Genomic DNA, 15,632 nt, shown 5'->3' with positions numbered 1-15,632 from the left:
CCAGAGGGTGGTGGTTAACGGAATTCACTCAAATGAAGAAAAGGTGAGTAGTGGAGTACCTCAAGGATCGGTGCTGGGGCCGATTCTGTTCAATATGTTTGTGAGTGACATTGCCGAAGGGTTAGAAGGTAAAGTTTGCCTTTTTGCAGATGATACCAAGATTTGTAACAGAGTGGACACCCTGGAACGAGTGGAAAATATGAAAAAAGATCTACAAAAGTTAGAAAAATGGTCTAACATCTGGCAACTAAAATTCAATGCAAAGAAGTGCAGAGTGATGTATTTGGGGAGTAGAAATGCAAAGGAACCATATGTGCTGGGAGGTGAGAGGCTCGCGTGCAGGGACAGGGAAAGGGATCTTGGGGTGACAGTGTTTGAGGACCTCAAGGCAACAAAACAAAGTGAAAATGCAGTGGCTGTAGCCAGAAAGATGCTGGAGAAGAAAGATCATTGGTGAGGCCACACTTGAAGAAATGTGTTCAGTTTTGGAGACCATATTTGGCGAAGGATATAAGAAAACTTGAAGTGGTCCAGAACAAAGTGAAAATGGTAACGATTTTGCGCCAAAAGACATACATGAAGAGACTGGAAGACCTCAATATGTATATTCTTGAGGCGAGGAAGGACAAGGGAGATATAATACAGACATTTAAATACTTGAAAGGTATTAATACAGAACCAAATATTTTCCAGAGAAAAGAAAATGGTATAACTAGAGGACATGAGGTAGCAGGGTGGTAGATGGACCATTCAGGTCTTTATCTGCTGTCATTTGCCAAGTTACTATGTACCTGTGCCTGGCGCATATGCAAGAACTAAGTGGTAGGCACAGCTCTTCTGCACAGGCCCAGTACAGTTCCTGATTGTGGGGGTTTTTGTGTTTCAGCTGTGATATGAAAGCAGCTGTTTTGCATCTGTTGTGTGAGTGTATGATCTGTATTAAGTAAAGTGGGGGGGCTCCCCAACAAAAACCCCCGTCGGAGCCCCTAAAAACTGTCATTTTCTTCGGCGCGCGCCTCCGTCTTATGCTCAATTGTCGGCGCGCGCCTTTGTCTTCCGCGGTTTTGCCTATGAACCAAGAAACTATTACACAAGTGGCATCCCCCATATGTCATTCACAACCTGTTACTTACATACAGGAGTCTACCTTTACCTTTAAACCAACTACCCTCAGTGCTTAAAGACATGACAGTGTCTGTTTCCAATTGAAACATCTCACCCCTGGGCAGGCATCCCCTCCCTGCTGTCCCACCAGGATAGAGAGAATCTCATCTTTCTGCAGTTGGAAGATCGCAGCTATAAAGACCCCATGGGATCGTTTGTTAGGATTCTTTGCTCCTTTTCCTCCTGCTGCTCCGTATGCCGATATCCTAAATGAGATAAAACAACAGAGCAGACATAAAGATTCTGCACACCCAACACTTAAGTACCATTTGGTAACAGTGTCTATACAGCAAAGAATGCCGAGCTACGTGGGGGCTAATTCACGGGTTGCATTCTTAACAGCAGTAGAATGAGAGAAACTGAAACTAAAGTACCCATAAGCTTTCTCTCAGTCGACAATTCTATACCAGAAAGGGTAAGCTGCAAAACTTGGCAAGTAGTATATACATTGTTCCACAACACCTACACCTTGTGCAGTATTTAGGGAAGACATTCATTCCCAGGGGCATACATGTTAAGCAGGACAGAAAAATAACATGCGTAGACTACATTTTCAAGTTTGTGTGCATTATTTTCCTAAACACTGCCTGTACCCCCCCCCCCCCAAAAAAAAAAAAAAAAAAAAGCAAGAGCAAAACTCTGTAAGCACTCAGTACCCAGGGCAGGTCTTAAGGAGAACATATTCACATACTTTTTCTTGAAATCTTTGAGTAAAGTCTATAGATGAAAAGTACTCTTGGTTATTTACTTTACAAAGTGGAGAGTTCCAAAAATTGTACCTCAAACCTATTTCTGCTACATAAGATCGCTAAGCTTCAGTACAGCTAATGCTCCTGCCAGCTGCTGCAGTTTTTGTTGAGAAAGGGCATTAGAAAATGGATCTCTGAGAACAAGACAGTGAAGCCAGGCTACTCACTTGTATGTATCTGTTGCTGGAACTTTCCACATCTGTACTCCTTGCAGAGGCCCCACTGTCACTGAGACACCGGTCATGCGATAGGCGTTGTCACATTGAACCTGAGTTGGCCCATGAGGGCCTCTGGCACCACAAGGCGAAAATAACCATTCCATTTCTGAAGGCTCTCCTGTTTTCAAAAAAGAACTCATAAATCCAGCAGCATTCAATAGACAGGAAAATGCTCCCAGTCTGGAGGACTTAGTGTTCTACCCTTCAATTTTAAGTTAAGCCTAAAATCGGCTTAACTCAACATAAAGCCCACAGTGAAAAGAAAGGTGAGGATCTGAGGCAGAAAGCATGTTTGCCCATTGTCACACTTCTGCAAATTTCTAATTTTTCTCATGTACTACCTGAGATATTATCTCCTTGTGCTAAATAAAACTACATTGCATTACATTAGTGATTTCTATTCCACCAAAACCTTTACGGTTCAAGGCGGATTACAAAAGAAGTTATCTGGCCATTTCCAGAGAAATTGAAGAGAAGGGCGAGTTGTTTCAGAGAATTGGGAGGAGTCATGCGGTGTTAGTTTGTCTTCAAGGATTTCTTGAATAGCATGGTTTTTATTTCTTTTCTGAACGAATTGTAGTCTGGGGTCGTTATCAGTAAATTGGAGAGTTGGTGGTCCAGTTTTGCTGCTTGTGTGGCTAGAAGGCCATCGTACAATTTTTTTTTCCATTTGACGTCTCTGATAAAAACTGTACTGGTTCCTTCCCTGCCCACTTGCCTGTGTTTGAACATTGCCAGATGAATTAGGTACCACATACAAGGCAGTGAACAGAAATCAGCCAGGAAATTCCATTAAGAACTCTCAAGCATGGAATCTAGATCGGCACATGCAAACAAGTACCAAGGCAGGCATCAGGAGAAAAGGACCCTGCAATGACTGAAAAGTGCATACATTACCTAGGGTAGAGGACTGTGGCGGGGGGAACAGCATATCTTCCAATGCATTTATTTTCTGAGATACTTGTTGCCTCTCTGAATCAATCTGTCTTCTTTCTGCCATATAGAAGAGACGGTTAAATTGTTTAAGCCTTATGTTTTGGTTTTGTTTCATTAGATATTTAATTGGCTTTTGACGCTTTGGATTTACTGTTAAGTAGGTTAAGGACGTTGGGTGCTTAAGTGGTTTAGATCTTACCTGTTTGGGCGACCAATGTATATGCATAGTGGAGGGAAAATATCAAGTTTCCAAGTTTATTAAAAATTTGTTATACCGCCTATTCAGACTTCAAGGTGGTGTATATAATATAATTTTTTTAAAAAGGGGAATACATTAAGGTCTGTAAACATTTAAAAGATGAACTAAACATTTGGACGAAGTGGAACAAAAGGGAGGAGGTTAGAAATACATTATTCCCTCCCTTTATCCCTCTTTCTTGGAATTCCTCAAACCCTAATACCACCAGATCCTCCCACAAATTAAAACTATCCTTCCCCTCGCTAAAAGGCATTTCCCACACAGGAAAGCTAGGGACCTCCCTCCACTTCAAAATCACTGAGCTCTGGAACAACCTTACCTCCCCTCTTTGGAACTTGAGCTCTCTCCAAGTTTTCCGCAAACATCTGAAAACCTGGCTTTTCTCAAAAAATGTAAGTCTCCCTCCAACTTAGGAATCAAGGAAACTCTTATATCTTGGCATCCCAAGTCCTGTAAATTTTCTTCCCACTTCTACCTCTAACCCTCTGTTGTAGTTCCTTCCTATTTCTCCTACTGTAAACCGCGTCGAGCTCTACGAACGTGGAGATGATGCGGTATACAAACCTAAGGATTAGATTAGATTAGATTATTTATAACAGGAAGATACATAAGGCAGGGGAACAAGAATGGAATCTCTGAAATAAATAAGCATCGTCAATCACAAAGGGTCAGTTTTGTCGGCAATGTTGTTTAATATCTACTTGGCCTTTGGGTACATTTTTGGAAGATTTAGGCATGTACCATACTTTCACCTGTATGCTGATGATGTGCAATTCTTTCTGATAAAAGTTCGGGGGTTGGGGAGGGGGAAACTGGTTACACAATTGAATTATTACATGGGTCAGATTGGTAGATGGATAAGTATGAATGGGCTTGTTTAAAATGTTGCAAAGACAGAGTTTATGATTGTAGGAAATGTGCTGGAATATTTGTGGCCACAGAGTAAATGCGTGAATGATATTAAGCTTTCTGTGAAGAAAGAAATCACCTTGTTGGGTGTAATTTTGGATGCGAAATTGAGAATGAGTGCACAAGTGAAGAGAGTGGTGAAGATGGCTTATTTTCCATTGTGAATGTTATGTCAGCTATAATCAGTGTTATCTGGATGGGAGTTTTGGGATTTTTGAGAGGTACTGCTTGCACTCAATGACCAGATCTCGCCAGTACTAAAGAAGTTGCATTGGTTACCAGTGTCATTTCGTGTGAAATATAAGATAATCTTATTGCACTTCTCTCTGGCTCTTCTCTCTGGAAAAAAGGAGGCTCAGGGGAGATATGATAGAGACCTTCAAGATCATGAGGGGCATAGAGAGGGTGGATAGGGACAGATTCTTCAGGCTGAAGGGGTCAACAGGCACAAGGGGGCATTCGGAGAAACTGAAGGGAGATAGGTTCAGAACAAATGCAAGGAAGTTTTTCTTCACCCAAAGGGTCGTGGACACTTGGAATGCGCTACCGGAGGAAGTGATCAGGCAGAGTACGGTACAGGGATTCAAACAGGGATTGGACGGATTCCTGAGGGATAGGGGGATCGTGGGATACTGAGGGAGGAGCTGGGATGTAACACAAGTATAGAAAGCTAACCAGGTAATAAGTATAGAAACCCAACAGGTCGTGCATGTGCAAGACCGGAGGGTTAGGACTTCGATGGGAAGATAAGACTCAATGGGAAACCAAGGTGGCAAGGGGGCCCCTTCTGGTGACTCAGACAGGCCGTGACCTGTTCGGGCCGCCGCGGAAGCGGACTGCTGGGCAAGATGGACCTGTGGTCTGACCCAGCGGAGGCACTGCTTATGTTCTTATGTTCTTATGTTCTTATGATATATGGAAAGTTGCCTTTGTATTTCAGTTCAGTTTTGCAATTATATCAGCCAGGCCATTCGTTGTGCTCTGAAAATGCAATGCTGTCGGATGTGGGAAGTCGAGATTTAGTACACTGTGCTAGTACGGCAGAGTCTGCCCTTTCGGTGGTTGGTCCGGCAATGTGGAATGCCATACCTGGAAAATTTCAATTATACAGTAATGTCTTGATGTTTAAGAAATTATTAAAAATGTATTTCTTTGTGCAGGCATTTAGTTAAGGGGGTAGAATTAGGCGAAGATAGGTTTCAGTGTAAAAGAAAGAGCTGTTGGTAGCTATGATTACTGTTTTTTTTTTTAATGTACTGAAGACTGTATTTGTATGATTTTATGTGATTATGGATGTTTTTATGGCAAACCGCCTAGGTGGTAGGTGGGTAATAAATACTGGAAATGAATAAAATACTGCACTAATCATATTTGTTTGGGTTGTCCTGTTATAAAACTCTCCTAGCCATTAGGCTACTCCTCTGCTCTGTTTAATATTCTTGTTGGATATTTGCAGGACACTCTTGGGATTCAGATTACACTGGTGACTGTATCAAGTTTAGAGGAAGGGGGAAAAATAAGCAGAACAAATCTAATACCTGCAATAGCAACTGTGATTCTGGGAAGGGGCAGATGAATTTTCTCCCAGATCTAATTAGAAACATATGCATATCTTCCAGAGCAGCTTAGCTCTTTTTCTTTTTCTAATCTCTGAGGCCCCATCTTAATTAACTCAGTAAGTGGCATTTGAAGTCTCTCCTGGCTCACAGAAAGCAACAACATCTTCAAGAATAGCCATGCTCCCACATACAGCTTAATTGAATTAAAGTCATGTAGAAGCCAGAGGAAAATTACTACAGCTCATATTTATCTAGCAGAAACAAAAAAAGACTGAACGATGGAGTAGAGCAGGGTTTCTCTAAACTAAACTAACTAAAATTAAATCTTAGGTTTGTATACCGCGCCATCTCCGCAAGCGCAGAGCTCGGCACGGTTTATAGAAGTTAAGAGGAAAGGAACTACAATGAAGGGATAAAGGAGAGGGACTAAGAAGATAGAGAGGGACCGGATGCTAGAGAACGGGAGGTAATTAGATTTTTGAAAAGAGCCAAGTTTTCAAGTGTTTGCGGAAGGATTGGAAGGAGCTTGAATTTCTGAGCGGGGGTGAGAGGTTGTTCCAGAGTTCTGTGGTTCTAAAGGGGAGGGATGTTCCAAGTTTTCCTGCGCGGGATATACCTTTTATAGAGGGGAAAGACAGTTTCAGTTTTTGTGAGGGTCTAGTGGGGTGTGGGTTTGAGGAGTTCCAAAAGAGTGGGATAACGGGAGGAAGGACACCATGTAGGATCTTGAAGGCTAAGCAGGCACATTTATAGAGGACTCTGGAGTATACTGGGAGCCAGTGAAGCTTGGAGAGGAGTGGGGAGACGTGATTGAACTTGCCTTTTGCGAAAATAAGCTTGGCCGCGGCGTTCTGAATTAGCTGAAGTCTATGGAGGTTTTTCTTAGTTAGGCTTATGTAGATGGAGTTACAGTAGTCCAGTCTAGAAAGGATGATAGACAGTACGAGGACGGCGAAGTGAGAATGATGAAAGCAGGATCTCACTCTCCTCAGCATATGAAGGCTAAAGAAGCATTTTTTTACCAGGGAGTTGAGGTGATCATTGAAGGAGAGAGAGGAGTCTATGACGATGCCTAGGACTTTGCTTGAAAACTCAAGCTGAAGAGTGGGGCCGGATGGTAGTGGGATGGAGGTGGGTAAATGATCTAAAATTGGGCCGAGCCAAAGTAGTTTTGTTTTGGACTCATTCAGTTTCATTTGTACAGATTGGGCTCAAACTCATTCTGAAGAGCTGCCAAGTTCCCCAGTTTGAGAAGGGACACTTTTTGTAACCTTGGTTTACGAGCATAATTCGTTCCAGAAGCATGCTCATAAACCAAAATACTCGTATATCAAAGTGAGTTTCCCCATAGGAAATAATGGAAACTTGCTTTGATACGTTCCCACCCTCCTCCCTCAAGGCCAGCGGCGCTGCTCCCCTCCCCAACTCGCAAAGCCTCCCCCCCCACGCAAACCGGCACCTCCCGCCCGAACAATTTAAACTTACCTCCAGCGTCTGGCACCGGCACGCAGCCCACAGGATGTGCCGGTGCCGCTAGAAGATCTTCCCTGCTTCTGCTGGCCTTGGTTTTAAAGCGGGCCTGCACTGTGGGGAATGGCGGCAGAGAGCAGGAGAGTCCGGGAGCAGGCAAGAGAGATCTGCCCGACACCCCGCCCCAGGCCCCGATCTCTCCTGCCTGCCCAGCTCTGCCGCTCTCCCCTGCCCCCCCACCGGAGAAAAAAGCAGGAGGGATACTAAATCCCTCCTGCCATCAGTGGGTTGTTTGTTTTTTTTAAATGCTGCGTGCATGCAGCACGGCCCTTGCCCCCACCCCCCTCCTGGCACAGCCCTCCCTCGCCCCCTCCTGGCACGGCCCACACACTCTGGCACAAAAGAGTTGTGAGCAGGAAGGGTGCTCAGTCCCTCTTGCTCCTAGGCCAACCACCCCCCGGCCCACCCCTGGTCGGCCCAGGCAGTTGGGCCCGGCCCACCCACCCGGTACCTGTAAAATAGTTGGGAGCAGGAGGGGTGCCTGGTCCCTCCTGCTCCTTGGGCAAGGCTCCCCAACATCTTCGGGAGCAGGAGGGGTGCCCGGACCCTCCTCCTGCTCCTACACACCACCAAAATCTTCAGGAGCTGGAGGAAAGTCCTCCTGCTTCTATCTTCGGGCCGGTCACCACCCAATAGAGGCCTTAGGCCCCGCCCTGGCACATCATCTGATGCACAGGGAGAGACCTAAGGCCCTGATTGGCCACTCCTTTTTTATGACAAAAGTAATGGCCACTCATTATTATGAAATACAATCCTTTTGTGCAAATTAAAACATCTACTACTACGTTTTCTACTACCATTACTATTACTACTACATCTACTCTCTCGTTATCTGTGAGAAAACCCAACAGTACTGGGCTGTATAGTGAATATAAATGTTAATTTTTAGCTGACCCTCATGAATCCCTCTGACACCCGTCCATGGACCACAGATTAAGAACCCTTGGCTTAGGTTATAGGCAATATATAAGCTTTTAAAATAAAAATAATAAAATTAATTTTAAAAATCATAGTAACATAAAAAGTTAGCTTTGCTTATTTAAAGGTTTTCTATATTGTCTTTCATATTATCACTGTAAACTACTTTCTTCCTTGGTGTTGTTAGGCATGCTAGTGTATAAGATAAACTTAAAAAGGAAAAAGATATTTTGAAATTATTCTAATAAAGAATAATTGAATCATAGAGGAGAGAGTGTGAGAGTAGAAAATTTCCAGAAGTTTAATCTCCAGCTGCACAAATGACAAAGAGACTGATGGCACTTGAGAAACTAACCAGTTCGTTAAGATATGAGTTTTCCAGGACAAAAATCCACTTCATCCATACAGATTCCCTGTGTGCATCATGTAAGAAAACATATTTCACACACAGTGTGCCTGTGACTGGCACAATGACTCACTAATCAATTCATATTCACTGGACCTGGTCGATCAACGCGTCTTCAATCATTCTTCACCTTCCCCTAAATCAGTGGTTCCCAAATCTGTCCTGGGGGACCCCCAGCCAGTCAGGTTTTCAAGATATCCCTAATGAATATGCATGAGAGAGATTTGCATATAATGGAAGTGACAGGTATGCAAATCTCTCTCATGCATATTCATTAGGGATATCTTGAAAACCTGACTGGCTGGGGGTCCCCCAGGACAGGTTTGGGAACCACTGCCCTAAATTAAAGGCTGCACTCAAAAAAGATTCATCAAGAGACTACTATCTTATCAAGTTGCCACCAAAGACCCAGAACTGAGTCAACTGGTCAAAGCATCAGCCTCCTCCATGCACTTCAGGAAGCTCCTAAAAACATACTTTTCCCTGAAATTCAGCAGCCCTTCTTAGATACTCTCGGAAGCTACCTCAAACACTAACCTCACTTGTCACTTATGACATAGCTCACTGACACTGCTCTGCTATGCCTCCTTTGTAAACCACAACTGTCTACCTCTAAACCTTACAGTTTACTGCTGTTGCCAAGTTAAACGACAGCCTCTCGCCACTAATATTTCTACCACTTTGTAAATATATTCTGTCACCACCTTTGTAACTCCGCTGCTGATCTCCTTCTCGAGTCTTATTGGCGCTTGCTGACACTGGTCAGTTTGTCTCTTTGTAAACAGCATAGAACTGCAAGGCTTATGCGATATATGAATAAAAATGTATGTTTTGTTATGTAAATGACTCATCCCAGTATATTCTGAAGAAGTTCTAATGCTGGTAATCCCCTGACTTACCATCATTGAAGCAGTCAAGTCCAAAAGTGATATTGTCCACAGCAACATCAGCCAGTGAGTTCCAACTCCATGATGCTAGTAGCTTCAGATGAAATCTTTTCAACAATAGAATAGATTAGACTTGTAAGAATGTCTAGGTCACTTTAATAAAAATCATTTTATAGTGCTAGAAGATACATAGAGGTACAAATCAACCTCAAGTCAGTAGGCACCATAAATCAGTGGTTCCCAACCCTGTCCTGGCGGACCACCAGCCAGTCAGGTTTTCAGGATAGCCCACCAGATACCACCAATTAGCCACACCTTGTAGGGTGTCATCAGTTCATGAACAGTGCAGGGAAACTTGATGCACGACTACTGAAATGCTACGTAGGGCCACTACAGCTTTTTCCTGAGAACAGAATCTTTCCAGATCATCAGCTAAAGCTTCCATCAGGATACTGTTCACTAATGACATAGACACAGTAGCAGCGGGGAATCCCAAAGAAGATGCTTATGGTTATCCTTATCTGATAAAACCATTTGTATATGGGGTTACTCTACTTCCTCCCTCTTCTATAAGATTATCAATATGGTATCAGTTTGGGACAGGTACAAGCTGTTTGACAGAGATTGAGGGTTTAATAAACAGCAATTGGAACGAAAGTTTAGAAATAAATAATTCTGTTCTCAGTCCCGTCTTTATGTTAATCTATTTACAAAATAATATATAAATTATTTTACAAAGTAAGAAATAATAATGGTAATCTATCCTTCACCCCTTTTCTCTTGGCTGGAAAGGGGACATTCAAGATATATGAAAGTCCTGGGCAGCATGCCACACTCTGACTTCAGGAATTAAAAAAACCTCCAAAACAACCTATAACTACAGCACCGTGGTAAAACAAAGCTGCTTATGATTTCTCATAATGATTAAACAAGCTTGTTGCATGGGGGAAAATTCTATGTCTGGGTGCCTTCAATCAGGTAAGTTTTAGTTCCACCCTGACTCTGCTCCGAACTAACATGGCACTAACCGGATAGTGCTGCAGTGATCGCAGCTAACATTGAGCAGCACTATCTGGTTAAATTAGAGTTACCAGATTTTCTGTGGTAGAAACCCGGACACAAAGCCCCACCCTGTTCTGCCTCCAGCCCTGCCCCATTATGCCCCTGGCTCCTCCCCCACAAAGCCTTGTCTTTCTTCTCCCACTTCCGGGCCTTTGTCTGGAGGGTGTGTGACATCATCTGTGCAGGCTCAAAAGCCCTCCAGACGCGGCTGGAGGTTGGGGCTTTCCAAAACCCGGATAAACTATCGGGTTTTGGAAAGTCCATCCAGGCACCCAGACAGTCCTCTAAAAAGAAGACATGTCTGGGTTTCCCTGGACATCTGTTAACCCTAGGTTAAATGCCACCAAGTATCAGCAGCAAAGCAGGCCAGTGAGATTTAGCTGGGTAAAAGCCTTCCTACCTGGTTAAATCCTGTTGAATATCTGCTCCTTTGACTATGGGGCCACCAATTAATTCATTAAATGGGATTTATTAACCACCTTTATGAACAGGTATAGCCTGATATAACTTACATTGTGTTAACAGCGTGACAATAGTAAGATGACTAAATGTACAATACAATGAAACATATTAATAGGCAGCTGAGGGGGGCAAATGCATTTGAGACAGGCCAGCAGTTTGCCAAAACTTTCAGATCTAATGCATTCTTTTTCAGGCCTAAACTAAACTAAAACTTGGATTTGTAGACCAAGTCATCACCAGAAAAGGAGCTTGACTCAGTTAAAAATAATTTTAAAATACATAAGAAAAAGAAACAAAAGGAAAACAATGAGGGAAGGTAAGTCAAAGAAAAAGGCTAATAGGAATGATTTGCAAAATGATTTGCAAATAGAATTGTTTTTAAAGTTTTGCAAAATGATTGGAAGGGTGCAAGGGCTTAACCTGGGCAAGAGAACAGATGGAGAGGCCAGGCCCAGAGCAGGGCTGAGCAAGGCATAAACTAGGAAGGATCAGGACCAAAGCATCGAATACTCGAAGGAATAACCGGTAGAGCAGGAACCAACTGTGGCACAGAAATCAGGCATTAAAAAAGATATATTCCGACAATAATGCTTTCAAAATTCCCCTCTTCTCCATTTTATATTCCGCATATCCTACAATTCTATGCAGATTACAAATTATTCAGGTACGTAAGCATTTTACCTTAGCTGTCCAGGTGAAATCTGAGGCAATGGGGATTAAGTGACTTGCCCAGAATCACAAGGAGCAGTGCAGGATTTGAACCCACAACCTCAGGGTGCTGAGGCTGGAGCTCTAACCACTGCACCACACATTCCCACAATGAGCATTTAGAACTGATTTTGGCCTGAAAGAATGGTACAGCTGACGCCTGTCTGCACAAAGTTCCCTGAGCTGCTATTTTCGGAAACAAATTCCAAAATTCGAACCGAGGTAAGTACTGCATTCAGATGTGAATATAACCTGTCTTACCTGTTCTGGAGTTCTGGCAGTGGCCTTGTGACAATGAACCAGTGGTCACCAGAGCTTCCCACTTTTTCCCACACCAGCCAGAACTTTCCTGTGACAGCGCTCTCCTCTACCAGAAACAGTGAGACAGAACCATTGAGAGTCCCATTGATATGGACTGCAAACTGGACCTGGACAGAACAGTAGTGAAGAAATGAATGAGGACAGTCAAATAGATGCTTTAAGGGAGCTTTTGAAATAATACATTTATCTGTAGCAGGATCACTAAAATGTACACTCTGGAATCCCTGCTACTAAACTAACTGATCCTCTGAGTTAATGATGGACAAACTTGCCTGTCAGTCACTAGGTAGTAGAAGCTACCTCTTAATTTGTGAGGGAAGAGTCCTGTAATCATGAGCTCTTCATTTTCTTTCCAACGGAGGGGTCTATGGAATAGGAGAGGCTGTGGTTACCCAAAAAAGGGAAACTGCATTGCTGAGGGAGGTGCATCTTAAATGGCCAGCTCGGCCACCTGCCTCAGGTGTTAACTCACAAGGCAGCTAGGCTTGAACCAGATACAAGCTGAATCCAAGAGTGAAGGAGTGCCCTCTTGTTGCCGTGGGACCTTTAAGAAAAAAGATATCTTCCTCCACCTCGATACGGCCTGTGACATATTTGAACGTCTCGATCATGTCTCTCCTCGCTCTGCGTTCCTATACTCACTCGAGGAACGCAGAGAGAGGGGAGACATGATCGAAACGTTCAAATATGTCACGGGCCGTATCGAGGTGGAGGAAGATATCTTTTTTCTTAAAGGTCCCATGGCAACAAGAGGGCATCGGTTGAAACTCAGGGGTGGGAAATTTCATGGTGACACCAGAAAATATTTCTTCACCGAAAGAGTGGTTGATCGCTGGAATAGTCTTCCACTAGAGGTAATTGAGGCCAGCAGCGTGCAAGATTTTAAGAAAAAATGGGATTGGCACGTGGGATCTCTTCACGGAGGGAGTTAGGGGGTGGGACATTGGTATGGGCAGACTAGATGGGCCGTGGCCCTTTTCTTCCGTCAGTTTATATGTTTCTATGAGTTCAGGATCCAAAGGTATCTGGGCAGTAAATACCAGCCTCTGTGTCTAGTAAGACAGGAGCATGTCACAGGACTGAGGTTGCAGTGGCCTGGAAGGGAGGATGAGAAACAATCTAGGAACTGTTATTGGACCTATGACCCAGGTGAATCCTTACTTTATCCTCTAAGGCAGTGTCTCTCAAACTGTGTGCCCTGAAGAGATTTCGGATGTGCCACGAGAGATTCCAAAATTTTACTTTATTTTTTTAAAATTCCCTTCATAAATATACACTAGAATAGATGACATGTACATCATGTACACAAGAGTCTGTCAATGTTATGAATGAATGTGTGTGTAAGGATACAGCTGCCCAGATAAGCATCATTCTTTGACCTGATTGGTTCTTGAAAACTAATGGCAAGTAATTTTTTTATTTTTATGCAGTACTTATCCTAACTTGAGGAACAAAGCAATCAAGGCTTGGTTACAGTTTGGATCTTCTTATCTTTGCAAACTTGGATTTCAGCTCTGACAGAAATTAAATTAAACAAAGAGAACGACCGCAGATGTTGGATGATGAAATGTGTGCTTGCTTATCGACTATCGAGCCATGTTTTGAGTTAATTTGCATCCAAAAATAAGCACATCCATCACATTGATAATAGCAATTCTGTTCTACCTACTTTAGTTTCACCGTTGTTACAATTACCCATACATAGTTTAAAGAACTTTAAATAAATAACTCTCAAATATAATTTTTTGTTGGTGTTGTAATTTTAAAATTTCAGTTATAATGTGCCATGGAAAACATTTGCTCTATTTAGTGTGCCAGAGCTAAAAAAGTTTGAGACACTACTCTAAGAAGACCCATTGCTGAGGTAAAAAGGACGTGTCCCTTAGGTGTATCTCTCACCTCTCAGTTCAAGGATACACTTTGATACTTTAACCCTTTTTACTATCTGCCTGTAGTCCAGAAAAACTTATCATCCCTGCTTTTATTTCTCCATCTAGAACAGGGGTGTCAAAGTCCCTCCTCGAGGGCCGCAATCCAGTTGGGTTTTCAGAATTTCCTCAATGAATATGCATGAGATCTATTAGCATACAATGAAAGCAGTGCATGCAAATAGATCTCATGCATATTCATTGGGGAAATTCTGAAAACCCGACTGGATTGGGGCCCTCAAGGAGGGAATTTGACACCCCTGATCTAGAATAACCTTTGAAAGCTTAACTGAGTTTGGAGTTATTCTATGTCCAAGGTGAATACACACTGCTGGTGACAATCTTCAGTTGCAGGCTTTTTGAAGATATACATTGCAGGCTCTCTGAAGATATACAGTAAAACCTTAGATTCCAAGTAACTTGGCTTCCAAGTGTTTTGCAAGACAAGCAAAACATTTTATTACATATTAACTTGATATATATGCAATGTAAACATAAACATAAAAAAACACCTTAGAGTCTCTATGGGTCAAAATTCCAGGAACAAATGGCCTGGAAACGAAGATCGGCATCTACTACCGACCCCCAGGGCAGTCCAAAGAAATTGATGGAGAAATGACAGACGAGATTAAACACAATTGCAAGGGAGGCAACACAGTTATCATGGGTGACTTCAACTATCAGGGAATAGACTGGAACCTAGGCATCTCCGGCTGCATTAGAAAGACCAAGTTCTTGGATGCTGTAGGCGATTGCTTCCTGGAACAACTTGTCAAGGAAAATACTAGAGGAAATGCAATTCTGGACTTAATTCTAAATGGCCTGCGAGGACCAGAACAAGATGTAGAAGTAGAAGGGACGCTGGGAAGCAGCGATCACAATATGATCCGCTTTGATCTGGACGCAGGGGAGAAACATCGGTCCAAAACGACTGCTACATCACTGAACTTCCGAAAAGGGAATTACGAAGGGATGAGATTCATGGTAGGGAAGAAGATTAAGAAGAGGATAAGCACTGTAAAAACACTAGAGCAAGCTTGGTCCCTTTTTAAGGACACAGTCACCGAGACGCAAAATATATATATACCGCGTATCAACAAGGGATCCAAGAGGAAAAAGAACAAAGAACCGGCATGGCTCACTGTAGAGGTGAAGGAAGCGATCAGAGACAAGAAAACTTCATTTAAGAAATGGAAAAGGTCAAAAACGGAAGAAAACTGGAACAAGCACAAACAACATCAACGCAGGTGCCATAAGGCGGTAAAAGGGGCCAAAAGAGACTGCAAGGAAAAAATAGCCAAGGAGGCGAAGAACTTCAAGCCGTTCTTTCGATATATTAAGGGGAAACGACCCGCAAAGGAAGTGGTGGGACCGTTGGATGACCATGGAATAAAGGGAACACTATAGGAGGACAAAGCAATCGCTGACAAACTGAACACATTTTTTGCATCTGTATTTACCGAAGAAGATGTACACAGCATACCGGAACCTACCAGGCTATATGCTGGAAACGAAGACGGAAAGCTGACTGGATTGATGGTCAGTCTAGAGGAGGTATGTAGGCAGATTGATAGGCTTAAGAGCGATAATTCCCTTGGACTGGATGGCATCCATCC

At 43.0% G+C, this 15,632-nt stretch overlaps 1 protein-coding gene across 5 annotated transcripts in view; it reads right to left on the bottom strand.

Annotated features, from left to right (window-relative positions):
• LTK (leukocyte receptor tyrosine kinase) overlaps nt 1-15,632 on the bottom strand; it is a 257,225-nt gene that overhangs the window by 65,610 nt on the left and 175,983 nt on the right. For all 5 annotated transcript variants that reach the window (XM_033953192.1, XM_033953193.1, XM_033953194.1 and 2 more), the window contains exons 8-12: nt 12,029-12,195; nt 9,548-9,642; nt 3,029-3,124; nt 2,081-2,249; nt 1,220-1,370 (exon numbers count right to left, since the gene is read on the bottom strand). In XM_033953192.1, the coding sequence (XP_033809083.1) occupies nt 1,220-1,370; nt 2,081-2,249; nt 3,029-3,124; nt 9,548-9,642; nt 12,029-12,195 (678 nt within the window). The remainder of the gene's footprint in view (nt 1-1,219; nt 1,371-2,080; nt 2,250-3,028; nt 3,125-9,547; nt 9,643-12,028; nt 12,196-15,632) is intronic.

The sequence above is a fragment of the Geotrypetes seraphini genome, chromosome 7 (genome assembly GCF_902459505.1).
Source record: "Geotrypetes seraphini chromosome 7, aGeoSer1.1, whole genome shotgun sequence".
NCBI classification, from domain to species: domain Eukaryota; kingdom Metazoa; phylum Chordata; class Amphibia; order Gymnophiona; family Dermophiidae; genus Geotrypetes; species Geotrypetes seraphini.
Note: the sequence above shows the minus strand (reverse complement) of the source record. Positions and strands in the feature narration are given on the sequence as shown.